Source organism: Balaenoptera borealis, assembly GCF_965194805.1.
Source record: "Balaenoptera borealis genome assembly, chromosome: 3".
Classification (NCBI taxonomy): Eukaryota; Metazoa; Chordata; class Mammalia; order Artiodactyla; family Balaenopteridae; genus Balaenoptera; species Balaenoptera borealis.
The window spans coordinates 181858311-181877563 of NC_138866.1; the positions used below are offsets into that span (position 1 = coordinate 181858311).

General features: G+C 36.6%; 1 protein-coding gene across 3 annotated transcripts in view; it reads right to left on the reverse strand.

The window, feature by feature from the left end:
• Positions 1-19253, reverse strand: part of ZEB1 (zinc finger E-box binding homeobox 1) — a 196063-nt gene that overhangs the window by 39099 nt on the left and 137711 nt on the right. For 2 of the 3 annotated variants that reach the window (XM_082385284.1, XM_082385286.1), the window contains exons 3-4: positions 10110-10172; positions 2639-2800 (exon numbers count right to left, since the gene is read on the reverse strand). In XM_082385284.1, the coding sequence (XP_082241410.1) occupies positions 2639-2800; positions 10110-10172 (225 nt within the window). The remainder of the gene's footprint in view (positions 1-2638; positions 2801-10109; positions 10173-19253) is intronic. The other variant, XM_082385285.1, reaches the window with a different exon arrangement.

Consider the following 19253-nt stretch of genomic DNA (forward strand, 5'->3'; position numbering starts at 1 on the left):
AATCAAAAAAATGGGCAGTAGGTCTAAATATACATTTCTCCAAAGAAGACACACAGATGGCCAAAAAGCACATGAAAAGATGCTCCACATCACTAATTATTAGAGAAATGAGAATCAAAACTACAGTGAGGTATCACCGGTCAGAATGGCCATCATCAAAAAATCTACAAACAGTAAATGCCGGAGAGGATGTGGAGAAAAGGGAACCCTCTTGCACTGTTGGTGGGAATGTAAACTGATACAGCCACTATGGAGAACAGTATGGAGGTCCCTTAAAAAACTAAAAATAGAGCTACCATATGATTCAGCGATCCATCACCTGGGCATATATCCATAGAAAATCATACTTCAAAAAGGTACATGCACCCCAATGTTCACTGCAGCACTATTTACAATAGCCAGGACATGGAAGCAACCTAAGTGTCCATCGACAGAGGAATGGATAAAGATGATGTGGTGTATATATATAGGTATATATACGCAATGGAATATTACTCAGCCATAAAAAAGAATGCAATAATGCCATGTGTGGCAACATGGATGGATCTAGAGATTATCATACTAAGTAAGTTAGAGAAAGATAAATATCAAAGGATATCATTTATATGTGGAATCTAAAAAACAGTACAAATGAACTTATTTACAAAACAGAAACAGACTCACAGACTTTGAAAACAAACTTACGGTTACCAAAGGGGAAAGGCGGGGGCAGGATAAATGAGGAGATTGGGATTCACATGTGCACACTACTGTATATAAAATAGACAACCAACAAGGACCTACTGCATAGCACAGTGGACTCTACTCAATACTCTGCAATGACCTATATGGAAAAAGAATCTGAAAAAGAATAGATATGTATATGTATAACTAAATAACTTTGCTGTACACCTGAAGCTAACACAACATTGTAAATCAACTAACTCCAATATAAAATTTAAAAATTTTAAAAATGGACCAAGGACTTTGTCACCTCATCAAAGAAGATATACAGATGACAAATAACTGTGAAAAGATGCTGCACATAATATTTCATTAGGGAAAAACAAATTAAAACAGCAAGATACCACTAAACACTATCAGAATGGCCAAAATCGGGAACACTGAGAACATGAAATACTGGCCATGATGTGGAGCAATAGGAACTCTCATTCATTGCTGGTGGAATGAAAAATGGTACAGCCACTCTGGATGATAGTTTGGCAGTTTCCTCTAGAACTAAACATACTCTTATCATATAATCCAGCAATTGTGCACCTTGGTATTTACCCAAAGGAGCTGAAAACTTATTTCCAGACCAAAATCTGTGCATGAATGTTTATAGCAGCTTTATTCATAACTGCCAAAACTTGGAAGCAACCAAGGTGTCCTTCAGTAGGTGAATGGATAAATAAAATGCAGTCCATCCAGGCTATGGAATATCATTCAACATTTGTAAGAAATGAGTTATCAATCCATGAAAAAACACAGAGGAAAGTTGAATGCATAAGTAAGTGAAAGAAGCCAATTTGAAAAGGCTATATGACTATATACTACATGACTCCAACTATAAGACATTCTGGATAAGGCAAAACTATGGAGACATAAAAACATCAGTGGGTGCCAGGGCAAGGAGGAGGGGAGGATGAATAGGCAGAGCACAGAGGACTTTTAGGGCAGTGAAAATACTCTGATATTATAATGATGGACACATGTTATTGTACATTTGTCGAAACCAACAGAATGTACAACACCAAGAGTGAACCCTAATGCAAATTAGGTCTTTGAGTGATTATGACGTGTCAATGTAGGTTCATCCTTGGTTAAAAAAAAAAAAAGTACTGCTCTGGTGAGTGATGTTGATAATGGGGAGGCTGTGCATGTGTGGGGCAGGGGGAATATAGGAAATCTCTGCACCTCTGTACAATTTTGTTCTAAATGTAAAACTGCTCTAAGAAGTCTTAAAAAGTTGATTATTGGGCTATTAAGCTAAATCTATCCATTAAACTGGGAACCCTGGAAAAACCAAACCAGATTTAGGATCTTAATACTTCAAATATCCTCAAACATTCCAAGTATCTTCCTAGTTCTTGGTACAGATACTGTATAAAATTTCTTACAGGAATATTTTCATCTGTTTCTAGTGCATGGAAGGCAGAATGACAGCATATTTCTTTTCAGGAGAGTATGAATGCATTATTATTGTATTTTACCACTCTTTATATACTGGCTGTTCGTATCAGAGAGGACCAAAGTAGATACAGGAAAACCATCTGTCTCCAAACTAGTATGTTTTGAACCAGACCACCATGCTTTTCTTGCCAGGACAGTGGCGAATAATCAAAGGGCAGTAAGGGTCATCCTAGTTCCCATTTCTACTACTTGCTACCATGTAAGTGAATGGAAATCAATGTCCAGGCACTGCCCTACGCATTCCACATGTGGTGGCATCACACACTATACACGAGAGGCCACTGATACAATGCTATACTGTTACCATGGACAATGTTCCACTGATTAAAGAGATCCCTCTCTACGGCCACCTGCAATAAATTTTGGTTTTCAAAAATGTTCCCTCTAGTAGAGTGGGTTCCCACATAGAGTAATGGAAGCAATAATCCTTTGGAGATGAGGACAAAGCGGCCGTGAAGCTTGTTACCGTTTTCATCGTGCCCGCTGGCCTCCGGCGTGCCCTGCCTCTGGTCCTCCTCGGGCGCCTCGGGGTAGATGACTGCAGTGTCTTGCTGCTGCAGGAACTCTTCAACGTTAGGATCATGGTTTTGTTCATTTTCTGCATCTGAGTCGCATTCATCATCTTTTACTAAAAGAAATGCATACTCTATAAAAACCAATTTCACCACCAAGTTGTTATATAGTTTTCCTAAATAAGAAATTGTTTATCTTGAGAGAATAAATGATAGTTCTTGAATTTGCAGGAAGTATTTACGGAACATTAAAAATTTACTAGTTCTGTTATAATCTTAAGAAGTCCATTTTCATAAGTTTAAGATGTTATAAAAGTCTTGACATTGTCACAATATCCCTTTTAAGCTTTAGGGTTGTACTTCTATTCCATTTTACTGATGAACAAGACACAGAGAAGGTTGGCTGAATCCTTAGTTTCTGAATCAATGATAAAGCAAGGAAAACAGGAAAAGAGAAAAATGTAGTTCTCAAACCTCAGTCCTTCCTAGCAACCTACTGTTCATATTTAGTTGGAGTTGTGCTTGAAATTTGAACCATTCTCTGAATAACAAACTGCTCTGAAGTTCAGTTCAGTTATGTGATTTCTCAGAAAATAGCTTTAATAGTTCCCTACAGTTGGAAAGACTTCTAATAAGAGTCAAAGAGTATCAAATTGATAAAATTGCTTCCTATCTACCCTAGTATTCAGATACAGGCAGGGCTATTCTTTCTGTGTTTCTGCCTCAGTAAATGTGTAACTGTGGGGTGAAGGAGGGGCATTTTCCCCGAGTCAGAAGGTTCCGAGCATAACAGCATGTCTTCACTTGGAGAAGGCAGCCCAGAGCGTTGCCGCGTTTGCAGAGCAGGACTGGTATCCTGGGGTTCCTGTCCTTTTCCTCCTGGAGAAGGGTCTGCTCCACGCTGCCGCTAACTGTCCTGGGTCAGGGTGGCCCCCGGGTGTCTCACGGCTGACCTCTTCACACACTTCAGACTGAACTCAGTTCTAAATTTATAAAGCAGCAGACTCAACTGGTGCTTAAAATGGTGGGACTTCCCTGGTGGTGCAGGCGTTAAGAACCCGCCTGCCAATGCAGGGGACACGGGTTCGAGCCCTGGTCCGGGAAGATCCCACATGCTGCGGAGCAACTAAGCTCGTGCGCCACAACTACGGAGCCTGCGCTCTAGAGCCCGCAAGCCACAACTACTGAGCCCGCGAGCCACAACTACTGAGCCCGTGCACCTAGAGCCCGTGCTCCACAACAAGAGAAGCCACCGCAGTGAGAAGCCCGCGCACCGCAACAAAGAGTAGCCCCCGCTCGCCTCAACTAGAGAAAGCCCGTGCGCAGCAACGAAGACACAGCACAGCCAAAAATGAATAAATTAAATAAATTAATGAAAAAAATTAAAATGGTGATGTAAGGCCATCCTTTTGTTCGACAGTTACCAAAGCAATCTTGCACAGGAGTAGTAACCCAATTCCTCAGGGTGGCTATTTACAAACTTAGAGCCGATGACATAGTCATCATGACGACTAGTCATTTTTTCCTCCTCTTAAATGCAGCCAATAGCTATCCATTATTTAGTATCTGCTATACACAGCTGACCCCTGAACAACATGGGTTTGAACTGTGTGGGTCCACTTATACTCGGATTTTTTCAGTAGTAAATACTATAGTACTACATGAGTGTGGTTGGTTGAATCCGTGGATGTGGAACTGTGGACACAGAGGAACCTCGTGTTGGAAGGGCTGGCTGTAAATTACATACAGATTTTCCACTGCGGGGAGGGTCAGGTGCCTCTAAGCCCTGTGTTGTTCAATGGTAACTGTACTGAGAACTGTAGTTTTTAGTTGATGCCTGTAGTCACCAAACCAGGGTTACTTGATCCAGGGGGGAGGAAAAGGCTCTTTCAAAGGGAAGCCGGTACTGTTGGTTTAAACGGAATCTACTTCCAGATCCTCAGCTTCCATGCACGGTCCTTCCTAGAATCCTGAAGGTTCTTCTTTCTACCCCTGCTTTTCACAGTCCTTTGCTCTAACTTCAAAGAGGCAGATCCCTCCCCCTCCATCCCTTACGTTAATACAGTGCGTTGCCTCGGGGTGTAAAAACCTCCAGGTTGCCGAAGGAAAACGATTCAAAATACCGATTGGGGAAAATCTTCTTTGTTGATCAATCAGGGCAACATAAGAGCGCTCTAGGCATCCAGCCTTTCCTGTTTACATGGATTTCTATCAGGGGTAAAGTATGGCAATTGAAATGGGGATTATTTTGGCCTTAGTTACAAAGCTCTGAACTCACCTATATAATATATCCAGAGGGAGTGAGAGTAATTTTCCTTTAATGATCTCACCTGTTTCATTCCCTATTATTAAAAAATTCACTGCTCTTCAGGAGGCTGGTGAGAGCAAAGAGTATTCTCGAAAACCCTTCCTAAGATCTGTCATTAGCTAGAACAATAAGCACTTCTGAATAACTAAAGCAGTACAAATCTGTGTTATTAGGTCTTTTCAATGTAACTTCAAATTTCCAAGTTAAACTAAACTCATGAATGAAATTTTTATGTGAATTTTTGTGATTTTTTATATTTTATGTGATTTCCTATACAGAAATATAGATTTGACAAGTTACTTAAAAATATTTTAATCAGATTATATTACAAAATATTTATTTCAGTTAAATAGTCTCCACTTTTAAAATGTTTATATTTTCTATAGCCTAGTAACTATATATATGCTAGATGATGGTATGATGGGGTTTTAAATAGTATATGTTTTTCAGAATTATATACGTAATCTGTATTTTATACACAAACCCTGCATCTTCAGTAAGTTATAAGTTTATCTATACACTGGTTGTAAAGGTACCCATTTGGAGACCAAGATTTTTATAAAGCATAACGATTAGATTAGATCTAAATAATCTTAATCTCATTATTGAATAATCTATTTAAAGATGTATTTATTTATACTTTATATATTCCTCATTATTTATAACATAATTTTCATAGAAAATATTTTATAAAATCCCTTAAAATGTGTATCGACACATTTATTTTAATTAGAAAAATGAAGACACCCTTTTTTTTCTGACAGAAAGTCTGATTTGGCTGATTGGTCTAACAGTGATAACTGGTTTTACTAGTAAGGTTATTAGGAACAAATTTTCCAGAAATTGAATGAACTAAGTTTATAGCTCTAAGGTATTGGATCAAAATAGTTAATTCACATGTTAAAATAAAAGGATTTTATTAAAAAATGTACTGACAGAAGGTACTAAAATTAGCAGTATTTCAATATCTCCAACCATTTCTGAATATATTAAACAAGGTGCCTCAAAGTGAGGGGAAAAAAGTAACAAAAGCCAAAACAGATATCATTAGTTGTTTGACAAGTAAGTATTGGTAAAGCCTTTTGGCGTATGTCCCAGGAAATGAGAGAGTGAATGATTCTGGTGACGGGGAAACAAATCCTTTAGCAAACTAGGTGGCTTTCCATTTTTGCTTTCAACAAAACTGAAGGAGCATTTAATAGAACTGTCAGTGGACAAGACATTAAAATATTTTTATTGATAGATAGTCTGTAAAGAATCGAATAAATCATTTATAACAAAAATGTATTTCACCTTTTTATGAGAATAAGGTTATCTCAGTGCTAAAGAAAAAAAGGAAACAGAATTAATGCTGAACACTTCTTCTAGAATAAGCAACATTAAACTACTGATATATGGGCTAATTGAAGAATACTTCAGCTCCTTTAATCTCATTTCCAGTAACATTTTTCTTTAATAAGTAGTTGACCCTTGAACAACACAGGTTTGAACTGCACAGGTCCACTTATACTGGGTTTTTTCAATATAGTAAATACTATAGTTCTACACCATCCATGGTCGGTTGCGGCCACGGGTATGGAACCGCGGCCACGGAGGGGTCCTGTGTACGGAGGGGCTGCGTCACGGGAGCGCTAACTCCCAGTTATGTGTGGACTCTGGGCAGAGGGTCAGCGCCCCAGTCCCCATGTTGTTCAAGGGTCAACCGTATTTATTACAATTTGTCATGTATGTTGTGATCAACTATGTAGTGCTAATAATCATAGGATAAATCAATCCATAATTTTTTTTTAATCTTAAGAGCTGTATCGTTCCTGGGAACTTAAGAGAAACTTAGATTTCAATTTCTATACATGTTTTTCTTGCAAAGAAATGAGAGTTGATCAAAAATATCTTCGAACAGGAAATATACACTATGTTAGTTAGCATCAAATTCTATGGGCTATGTAGAATGGAAATATGAGTTCAAGGGGTAAACATTATGATATAACATTTCTGACTCTTAAAGAAGGGCTTATTCATATTTTAAAAATGAATGGTATTAAATTTCTATGGATTTCAAATGTAAGAGTGATGTTAGAAATGTCATTTTTAAGATGCCAGAGATTAGGCTGTAAGTACAGCTGACCCCTGAACAACCCGGGGCGGGTTACGGCTGCCGACCCTCCGTGCAGTCCACGGTCCACGTGTAACTTGGAGTCGGCCCTCTGTATACATGGTTCTGCATCCTCGGACTCAGCCAACCCCAGACTGTGCGGCACCACGTATTTACTAACCGAAAAAATCTGCGTATAAGTGGACCTGCACTGTTCAAACCCGTGTTGTTCAAGGGTCAACTGTACTTACACTTAAAATGAAGAATTTTATATGTCCATCAGAAACTTGGGAAGTAATACGTGATCCATTTGTATAATATAACATCTGGAGAATAATAACAGTACCTCTTAGGGTAGTTGTGAGAATTAAATGAATTACTACAGTATGTGCTTAGTATTGTACCAGGCACGCAGTAAGTACTATGTAATTGTTATCTATTTTCCTCAAAGCAGTCCTGGCAAGGTGAACATTAAATTGGAGCAGATGATTCAGTATTGGGGGTCTGCTTTCAAATTCTGGCCTCTTTCCAACTAAAGTACACTGTTTCCACGAACCTGCATTTACCAAGCCAATTTCAAGCTAAGACCAGACATTCCACAGTTTTACCCATAAAATTTAAAGTGTTGGGAAGTGCATGTTGTGAAAAGGTCAATTATAAAGCAAAATTCCTCGTCCTAAGACTGATAAACTTATGTGTTTAAACATTAAAGAGATGAGCAAACACAGAGAAACACATAATGATAATTTGGTTTTCTTTCAGGTGTGACAAAACTCAGAGCTAATTGTCAAAGTATAGAATTACAGGACTATAATCATTTGACGAAGTGCAGAATTACAGGGTTATCATCGCAAATTAGAGAAAGCAAGGATAGAGAGACAAGTGTTTAGTGTAAAGACTATATAACATTTTTAACGTGGCCATCAGTATTTCACTCCCATCAGAATAAAGTATCCAACCTTTATCCTCCAATTTTAAAACTGCACAAGTATCAGCTATATAAACAAAGAAGGGATGCTTAGAAGAACGAAGGATGTTTGGGGTGCATTTTTCACTCCGTGAATACTAAGCTGAGACCACAGTTCTCTTCACTTCGTGAACTGCAGAAGGAAGTCAGCTATAGAAAGAAGCTGACAAAGTTCTAAACTAATGATGGTGACCTTTGTGCCAGGTTTTTGTTGACTCTGTCAGCACATTATTCCCTAGAAGTCAGGGAAGTAACAAAAGCAAAGGCGAAACATAATTTTAAAGTTTAACTGCTCAAAAGTCTCAAACGTCTAATTTCCATCCTTCTTTGCTGAAAACTGCACTCATCGGGGTTTCACTAAATGTCTGTCTACTCCTAACTCCCCATGTTCCAAGGAAATAGTGCACAGGACTCATCGTCTTCTGGCAGAGGGTCCTGTGTTTCAGTGGCAGCTCCGGCTGATACATGGTGACTGTATCTCCCACATGTGACTGTTTTGGCGGGGGGAGGGGAATTATGTAGTACTCAGTACTTCTAACTGAAAGAATTCATTCATCTTCATAGTGAAGAGCAAATTGTGAGGTGCAGTACTGTAAACGTGGAACTGGAAATGTCTTTTTTGCTGGCATTTTGCCTAAAAGGGCAAACGATCTTTTACAGAATAACTTATATTACTCTGGTAATGTAAGTCACCAAATTTTAACATTAAATCAAAGAGTAATAAACAGCATTCTTTTGTGTTCATTAACACTATTTTACTAATAACAAATACCTCGTTTAAATATTTTATATAATGTGTAAGTTAGCCTGACAAATATTTGGTAACAAGCATACCTGAATACATTATTCATGCAAGTTCAACATAACCATATTCAAGGCAGAATACAAAATCTTTGGCTGCAGGCACCGTAAATTATCACACATTCCAGTATTATTTAGTTAATTTGGACTGCACCTTCAGTAACAGTACAAAGACCTGCTCTTTGTTTTACAGAACTGACAAGGACGGGAGGGCTGACGCTTATATTATAGACGCGAATCTATTTTGACGCATTACTAAAAAACACACCCGTCTTACACAACACGAGGTAATTTATAAGGCTCTGTGGGACACTCCTAAAATGTACTGCAAAGAAAAAAACTGTAAACGTTAAACCAAAGAAGTAAACCAAAATTTAATTAAAACTATATGATAAAAAAAAAAACAAACTATATGATAGAAATATCTAATCTATGGTTGTACATACAGAATACAGTTATGCTACTTTTAAGTACAGAATTTTGAGGAAATGTTTTAATAATTTGGAATTTACTTTTGAAGTTTACATTCTAAGACTGACTTATGAGACACAATAATAAGTGCCCACTCTTATCATATATAAGATCTGGATTTAAGATTTGCACTTACTCTTTTGCTTCTTAAATCTGATTTGAATCCATTACAGAGGAATAGCCTTAAGTCTCAGGGAGTATGTACTTTTAGTCACCTAGAAGCAAATTTCCTTGTTTACTATAATTCAACTTCATTTTGGCCTTTTTCAGTCACAGTAATTACAAGAAAAATGTTTATTCTCTTGTTTGCTGTGACATGTTCACTCATCAATATTCATGATTCTCATCTGGTTTCTAGATAACCGATTATATCTGCTTATTTTTCTCTGCTTTTTGTCTTGTGGGCAATTCAATGTAGATCCTGGTAACTAATAATGAAACTCAGAATAGTTAGATCTGTATTTCTATAACTATGGTTAAAAAATTTGATAGAAGTTTAAATTATCATTCAAATACTTATTTTGGGGATTATCTGTAGATTATACTTGTCATCCTTATGGATGGAAATCTGCTGTATTACATGAATCTGTGAGCTTACACTGTATTTAAAGAATATAAACAGCTAACTTTTCATACAATGTCCCACACGCCTAGGTACTTAAACATTTAAAGGGGGCAAGATAAAGAGTAGGAAACAGACTAAATCCAGGACTCACAGATGCAGAAACCAGTGACACAAAAGGCCTGTTCAAGGACGACAGCGTGCGTGAAAAAGGCAAGAGTTACCTGCACCTCCCACTTCATCTGCCCGAGCTTCAGGCCCCAGGATTTCTTGTCCTTCCTTTCCTGCTAAAATCAAAGAACAAAGCATTAAAATAGATCCACCTCTCACCAACACTTTAACTTCTAGATATCTGAAAAGGAAACTTTCAGATGATATTTGATTTGGATTTTTTCCCTTTTATAATTATAGTAATATCTCCTAGTAAGGAAAAGCTTTTTAAAGAAATTAAGCAGATAGTTTTACAAAACTCAGAGAGAGATTTTAGTGAAGCAAAATAAGTGAAGATGTATATATAATTCTGAACGCATATATGTCTTAGAATTATAAGCATACTAGGATTTTAGCTTTTTTTTTTTTAAGGAGAGGAGCCCTACCTACAGGCAGTAGGATTCCTTTTTGCATCTCCTTCCCGAAGCACAAATTGCTACGTACTGGGCACTGTACTAGATGCCTTATCAACTCATTTCCTTTAATCTTCATAACTACCTTTTTAGAAATTAAAAAATCCCACGAAAACATGAGGCTTTAAGAGGTTAAACAACCTGCCTAAGGACACACGGTTATTGGGTGGGGGAAGCGGAACTTGAATGCAGGTCTGAATGGCTCTAAAACCTACTTTCTACTCCACCTTGGCTCCTCTCACTAGACGGAGTCCTGGACAACCAGAAAGCAGTCTGGACCAAACTGCAGTGTGCCCAGAGCAAACACTTATGGACTATACTTTTTCTTTCACTGTATTTATTATTCTAACTACTGATAAGTAGTAATAAATGATAATAGTGGTACTAATAAACATTTTAGTTGTCTATTATCTGTCTCTGCCACCTATATATGTTTGTAATGAACTCATAAGATCAGAGTAAATATGCACATTATTTAGGCAAGCAGAAAGTATGCTTTATATACTTAGGTACATTTTATTCATTAAATAAATAGTTTATTAAGAACCTGTGCACATACACAAGGTAAGTTAAAAACTGCTTTCAGAGTATATATCATAATTATGATCAGAAGACTTACAGTCATATTAAAACATTGTGTAGTTATCTGCACTCCAATCAATCCCATTGAATATGTCAGTCAAAAATCTTGATTTAGAGTTCCCCTAAGTTTGATAATTGAATTGAGAAATAGAGCACTAATCAAGTAAAATCTGTGCTCACATTAAAGCATGTATTTCCTTAAGTATCTTGGATTATCGGGTGGATTTTTTCAGTGGATTTTCTATACTCATTAACTTTTATGTTACTACTTAAAGATGATCATTATGTGAAAAATAGTTAAAATATGCACAAACCTCTTTAGATCAGCATATAAAAAACACTGTCTAAAGTGGATAATGATGAGATTAACTTCTGCCGAAGAATTCTCATTTTGTATTTGCCATCAGCAAAATGACAATTTAAAGATCTCTGGTCAAGTGTTAACAATACTGTAGGATAAACACTAGTATTTGCTAAGTGTCTGAAAATCTCTAATGTCTTTTTTTCCTCTTCCTCCAAAGCATCTACTTAAACTAAAGCAGTGTGCCAAGTGGGCAATTATATGATAGTAATACAGGTACTTATTATTGCATATGTGCATTCTCTATTTCTCCTCAAATGAAAATCAAAGCAGGCAGAGTTATGACTTGCTAAGGTGGAAGATAACACTGATACTGAAGTTTAAAATGGTATTTTGGACCTTATTAATTTTACTACTTACAGTTATTATTATAGCTAATTTAAACACTGTGTGCGATTCAGTTAAATTATTCACTTCTTCATTCCTTCTGCTGGAATAAAATCTAGGCTGCTTAGATGAGCATGCGGCATATGTCAGAATCTGGTCCCACACTCACTTACCACAATTTGAAACCCGGAAGTATCCATTCTTTCCCTCATTACTGGGGCTGGAATTTCGGTTCAATAACTAAAACCATGTCAACTAATGAAAACAGAAACGGTGCTGATGCTGGGCTGTAAGGTGGGCACACTCCTCTCGCTGCAGACCGCTACCTGGGGCAGGCCCCTCCCCGCTCCGTCCAGGGACCAGCACGAGGGTGTCTTGGAACAGGGGCTGTTCTAAATATTTCTCAAGCAGCGTTCTCCCTCACGTGTTCTGAGCTTACTTCTAGTTTTAAGAAATATATGAGGGGTAAAGTAGTTGAATCTACTTCTATATATGACTTTTGCTCCTGTAAGACTTAATAATGTCAACACATTATGATTGACCCACCTAAATGCAACTTAGGAGGAAAACTAAAATGCTCCTGAGGCTTTGGCTTTTAGTCTAAATTCCAAAGCAGATATATAAAGGAAAAACTCCTGAGTAACAAGACTTTAGTTTTTTAAATAATGGTAAAATATAGCTGCAATAAGTCATAAAATACTACTCAGCAACAAAAAGGAACAAACTACTGATACATACAACTTCAATGAATCTCCAAGAAATTACGGAGAGTGAAAAAAGCCAATCCAAAAGGTTACATACTGTATGATTCCACTTACATAACATGATTGAAATGACAAAGTTACAAAAATGGAGAACAGCTTAGTGTTTACCAGGGGTTAAGGATGGGGCGGAGGGGAGGAGAGGGTGGGTTGTTTGAAGGCAAGTAGGGAGCCCTGTGGTGATGGAATGCTCTGTATCTCGCCTATGTCAATGTTAATATCCTGGTTATGATACTGCACTACAGTTTTAAAAGATGTTACCATTGGGGGAAACTGGGTAAAAGGTACAAAGGCTCTCTGTATTATTTGTAAATCTAAAACTGTGAATTATTTGTGAATCTATAATTATTTCAAAACTGAAAGCTTAGTTTTAAAAAAGTCAAAGGCAAATAGCACACATTTAGATCAAAATAGACAGCACTTGTTCATTTTGCCAAAGGATGAAATTCCTAGCAAGTAAAAATAAGAATGACAAATGCAATTGATTTTAATTAAAAATCCAGAAGCTTACTATCAATGGCAAGATACAACAGTTCAAAGTACAGGACTCATTATTTAACACATGTTCTAAATCCTAAACCTTGCATTTCTGAAATTCATACCAGGGTGTTTCTAACCATTTCACATGTTTCTGTGGGAACACTTTGTAGCAATGGCTAATAAGGCACAGTAAGTGGCTAACTGAATCAGATTTTCCTTTCCTGCTTTTGTCTCTTCCTTGATGACACACATCCACATATGCCATGCACATTTATACCTGCCTCTTCTCAAGCTGTTTTCTCTGCAAGAATGCTGTTACCTATTCATCTGAGTAACTTCTACTAATCTGATTCTTTAAAGATCAGTTCATATGTCTCTCATTTTGTAAGTCTTCCCTGACCCTGCTCTCTGCTATCCCCACCCCACTGTTCCTATTACAGGAATACTATCCAAAAAGCAAACGCCGATAATACAGTATAGTATGGTATGGTATGGTATGGTATGGTATGGTATGGTATGGTATGGTATAGTATAGTATAGTATAGTATTAGTATTCAAATTTTATTTAGGGGTGAAACATTTGTTTCATTATGTACTTTTTCAGAATGTTTCCAGACAGTGCCATCTTCCCTTCTAATATCCTTTAGGTTCTACATATGTATTAATATATTTTTGGTATAACTGCCCATCAATGTCACAGTGAATATAACTCACAACCTCCATGAATACCTGTTAACTTAGACAATGGTAAAAAAAAAATATACCTGGGGTCAGCTTTGGTTAAGATGGAGATAAACCACCTGTGTGTCCCACTGGATGCAGCTAAAGCACCTGGGGGAATGCAGGCAGGGGCAGTGTGAAGCCTCTGGAAGGTGAACCACAGCAGGAAGGCAGGCAGGGGAGGAAGACTGGGCCACTGAGCTGGAAGTGACCCCTCCCGCCCCAGCCTGGGTTCAGGGAGGCCCAAAAGCTGGACGTCAACACTGAGGCATGGAAGAGCGTGCTAAGAAAGCCCTCTACTTTAGGCTCAGGGAGCAGGAAAGGGCTCAAAGAAGGGAGAAATATGCATTTTTCCCTCTTTTGTCTTGTGTCCCAGCCCCCAGGTCATTCCACGGTGGTGGGAGAGGCCATGGTGACAGCAGGGGCCTAAGGGTACCTAAAACTCCAAGGGAAAGGGACCTTCTTCTCCAGTCAGAGGACCAGAGCCTGAAGAGGGTGCACAAATGTCCACTGAGTTCCTCCTCCCCGTCTTCTTGCAGCCCGTCTTCTCGCAGTCATAGTTGCAGGAAGTATGCATCAGGTACAGCAACAAAGTCCCAGGTTTTTGGACAGAAGACTGAACAGGGGAGTCCCAAGGAACTGGAAATACTGAGGAGACCGTGGAGAGGGAGGGGCGTGGGGGAGAGACCACACAAAGCTGTCTGTGAGCTCCAGGGTGCATCCCAAGCTTCTCACATGTGGATCTGACCACAGACTCTGAGAACTGAAGTGTGGGATAAGATCACTACTCATGTCCCAGACTGGCCACTGCATGGCACAGATCTGAAAAGCACTGCAAAGGCTTGAAAACTGAACTGATGTTGGGACCACAACCCACAGAAAGCTGCTTGGAACTTACAGCCTGATACACTGAATTGCCTGCTAAACCAAAAATACAAAAATTCTCCACAGGATTTAAATAACAAGAGTCTCATAAGACAATACTCAAAATGTCCAGGATACAATCCAAAATTACCTGGCATACAAAGAACCAGGAAAATCGCAGTGCCTGTGGGAAAAGGTGATCAAAAATGGCAACACTGAGATGACACAGATGTTGAAATTATAGGACAAAGACTGTAAGCCAGCTACCGTAAAGGTGTTCCAAGAAGTAAGGGTGAACACTCCTGAAAAGAGTGGAAAGATAGAAAGTCTCAGCAAACACTCATCAGCAAATAGAAGATATAAAAAAGAATCAAAAGGAAACTTTAGAACTAAAATTACAGTGACAAAAATGTAAAAAAAAAAATCACTCGATAGGCTCAATAGCAAAATGGAGATGAAAGAAGAAATATCAGTGAACTTGATGATAGATCAATGAAAAAAAATTATCTCATCTGAAAAACAGAGAGTAAATGATTAAAAAATAAAGAGTCTTGAGATGTGTAGGATAGTAATAAAATATCTTTCATGTCGCTTAAGTCCCAGAAAGAGAATGACACAGAAAAAAATATTTGAAAAAATAATGTCTAAAAAATCCCAAATTTAACAAAAGACACAAATTAATAGATTCAAGAGGTTAATTGAATCTCAAATAGGGTAAAGCCCCCCAAATCCAGGCCCAGATCATGAGTCAAACTCTGAAAACTAAAATTTAAAAAAATCTTGAAAAGAGAGAAAATGTAACATGACTATAAAGGGAAGAATGATTCAAAAGACAGCAAATTTATCATTAGAAGTTAAGGATTCCATAAGGAAGTGGAACATTTTTAAAGTGCTAAAAGAAAGAAAAGCGTCTCAACCCTAAATTCTATATCCAGTGAAAATATACTTCAGAACTGGAGGTAAAATAAAGAGATTCTTAGATAAAAGAAATCTAGCAGAGTTCGTTGACAGGAGACCTCATCTAGAAGAACTGCTAGAAGGAGATCTTCACAAAGAAGGGGAAATGATATTAGAGGGAAACTTGAAATGTCAGGAATGAAGGAGAACATGAGAAATGACAACTACATATGACAACTACAACATAAAGGAAGGAGGGTAAAGGGACCCAGTGGGTGCAAGGTTTCTATATTTCACTTGGAGTGGTAAAATACTGATTCTAGGTAGACTGTGAAAAGCATGTAACATTCAAATCTATAGAGCAAGTCAGAAAGAGAAAAACGAATATCATATATTAACTCATATATGGAATCTGAACAAATTGGTATAGACGGTCTTATTTACAAAGCAGAAATAGAGACAAAGACGTAGAGAACAAATGTATGGATACCAAGGCGGAAAGGGGGGGTTTGGGATGAAGTGGGAGATTGGGATTGACATATATACACTACTGGTACTATGTATAAAATAGATAACTAATGAGAACCTACTGTACAGCACAGGGAACTCTACTCAATGCTCTGTGGTGACCTAAATGAGAAGGAAATCCAAAAAAAGAGGGGATATACGTATACATATAGCTGATTCACTTTGCTGTACAGCATAAACTAACACAATATTGTAAAGCAACTATGCTCCAATAAAAAATTTTAAAAAATAGAGCAACTACTAAAAAAATCTATATAAAGAGATAGTCAAAAATGAAATAAGTAAGTGAAAATGTAATACTAAAACATATCCAAATGGTCCAAAAAAGACAGGCAAAGAAGAAACAGAAGAATGAAAAAACTGAAAACAAATAATATACAATTATAAACCTAAACCCAAACACCAAAAGTTACATTAAATATAAATGGTCTAAGCAAGCCAATTAAGGGACAGAGATTGTCAGAATAGATTTTTAAAAGCAAGCTCCATCTATAGCTCTCTACAAATAAGTTATTTCAAATGTAGTGATACAGGTATGTTAAAAGTAAAAGGATGGAAAAAGATATACCATACAAACACTAATGAAAAGAAAGCTAGGGTGATTATTTTAATATCAAAGTAGGCTTTGGAGCTAAGAAAATTACCAGAGATATAGAGAAACATTATAATGATAAGAGGTCAATTCACCAAGAAGACATAACAATCTTAAATTTGTATGAATCTAACAACAGAGTTTCAAAATAGGGGAATGAGAGAACAGAAAGCAGAGGCAAATCCATGATTATAACTGGAGACCTTCAATAGTCCTCTCACATTAATTGACAGAACCAGCAGACAGAAAAAGTCAGCAAGGATATTAAAGAACTAGGCAACATTAACAACTACAAGATCCAACTGACATTTATAAAACATTCAACCCAATCTTTTTCAAATGCACACAGAACATTCATGAAGACAGATCACATCCAGGATCATACAACAAAACTTAACAAATTAAAAAATATATATAATACAAAGTATGTTCTCTTACCATAATGAATATAAACTAGATATCAGTAGAAGAAAGAGGAGAAAATCTCTAAACACTTGGGAAATTAACACACTTTTAAAGAATACATGGGTCAAATAGAAAAATGAAAAACAATGTATCAAAATTTGTGGAATGTACCTAAAACACTGCTTAAAGGGTAATTTACATTATTAAATGCTTATGTTATAAAATAAGGACTCAAATCAAAATTCTATGCTTCCATGTTAGAAATGGGAAAAGAGGAGAAAAATAAACCCAGGGCAAACCGAAAGGAAGAAATATTAAGAACAGAAATCAATAAAATTCAAAAAAGAATAACAGAGAAGAGAACAATAAAAGGTTCTTTGAAAAGATCAATAAAATTGACAAACCTTAAGTAAGACTGACAAAAAAAGAGGGAAGCCACAAATTTCTAATATCAGGAATGAAAAGGGGATATCACTGAAGAGCCAGAAAATATTAAAAGGGTTATAAGGTCCCACTATGAGTCCAAGGAGTAAACATTAAGATATACATTTCTGACTCTTAAAGAAGAGCTTATTCATATTTTTTAAAAATGAATGAAAGTATTAAATGAAGGTATTAAATTGCTATGGATTTCACACATAAGAATGATGTTAAAAATGTCATTTTTAATGTGCTAGAAATTAGATTGTTTGTAATTACTTACACCTAAAATGAAAAATTTTATATGTCCGTTATGAAATCTGTTAGGCAGTACATAATCAGTTTACAAAATATAAATTTGGAGAATAGTAACCGTACCTCTTAAGGTAGTTGTGAAGATTAAATCAATATAGTATATGCTTAGTACTGTACCAGGCACATAGTAAGTGCTATGTAAATTGTGAGCTATTTTCCTTAAAGCAGTCCTGTAAGGTTAACATCTCTAACACACATGAATTTGAAAACTCTGAAATGGACCATTTCCTCAAAAACTAGAAACTACTACAAGTCATCCAAGATGAGATGGTTAACCTGAATATTCCTATAACTGTTTTAAAAACTGAATTTGGAGTTTAAAACCTTCCCCCCAAACAATATAAAATTCTAGGTCCAGATGGTTTTACTTTAAATTTTACCAGACATTTAATGAATTGTACTAAATTTAAATAATATTTTCAAGAAAACAGAAGAGAAAGGAAGACTTTCCTACTAATTTTATGAGGTCCACATTACCCTGATACCAAAATCATGTAACAATATTGCTAAAAAAAAAACCACCTATATATCTCTCATGTACATTGGCACAAAAATCTTCAACAAAAAATTACCAAGTCATATTCAGCAATATATGAAAACACAATGACTAAGAGGGGCTTTCCAGGGAATCAATCTAAGGCTGGTTCAATACTGGAAAGTCCAGTAATGCATTCTACTGTGTTAACAGGCTAAAGAAGCAAAACTGCATGATCATATCAACTGATGCAGAAAAAGCATTTGAAAAAATGTCACATCTATTCATGATGAAAACTCTCAGCAAACTAGAAATGAAAACTTACTCAGTTTGATAAAGAGCATCTACAACAAAGCTACAGTTAACATTATATTTACAAGTAAAAGATCAAATACTTCCCCCTCTAAGATTGGGGAAAAGAAAAATGTCCACTCTCACCACTCCTGACATCTTTTAACAAAAAGAAATAAAAGTTATACAGATTAGAAAGGAAGAAAAACTGTCCCAATTTGAAGAGAAGACTGTCTACATAGAAATCTCAAGGAATCTACAAAAAATTTCTAGAACTAGCAAGTCTGCAGGATACAAGGGCAACACACAAAAATCAATCATATTGCTTGCTATATAACAGCAATGAACAAATGGAAACTTAAGACAAAACATTCACAATAGTTTCTCTCTTCAAAAATGAAAGACATAGGTTTTAAGTCTCTCAAAACATGTTAATGACCTGCATTTTGAAACTACAAAACACTGATGCAAGAAATCAAACAATACCTATGCAGGACAAGAAAAAAAATCAACATACAAAAAAATCAGTTGCATTTTTATATACTAACAGTGAACTACCTGAAAGAGAAATAAAGAAAACAATCTCGTTTACAACAGTGTCAAAACCAATAAAATACTTAGGAATAAATTTAACCAAGGAGGTAAAAGATCTGTACAGTAAAAACTGTAAAACACTGATGAAAGAAATTGAAGAAGACACAAATAAGTGGAAAGATATCTTCTGTTC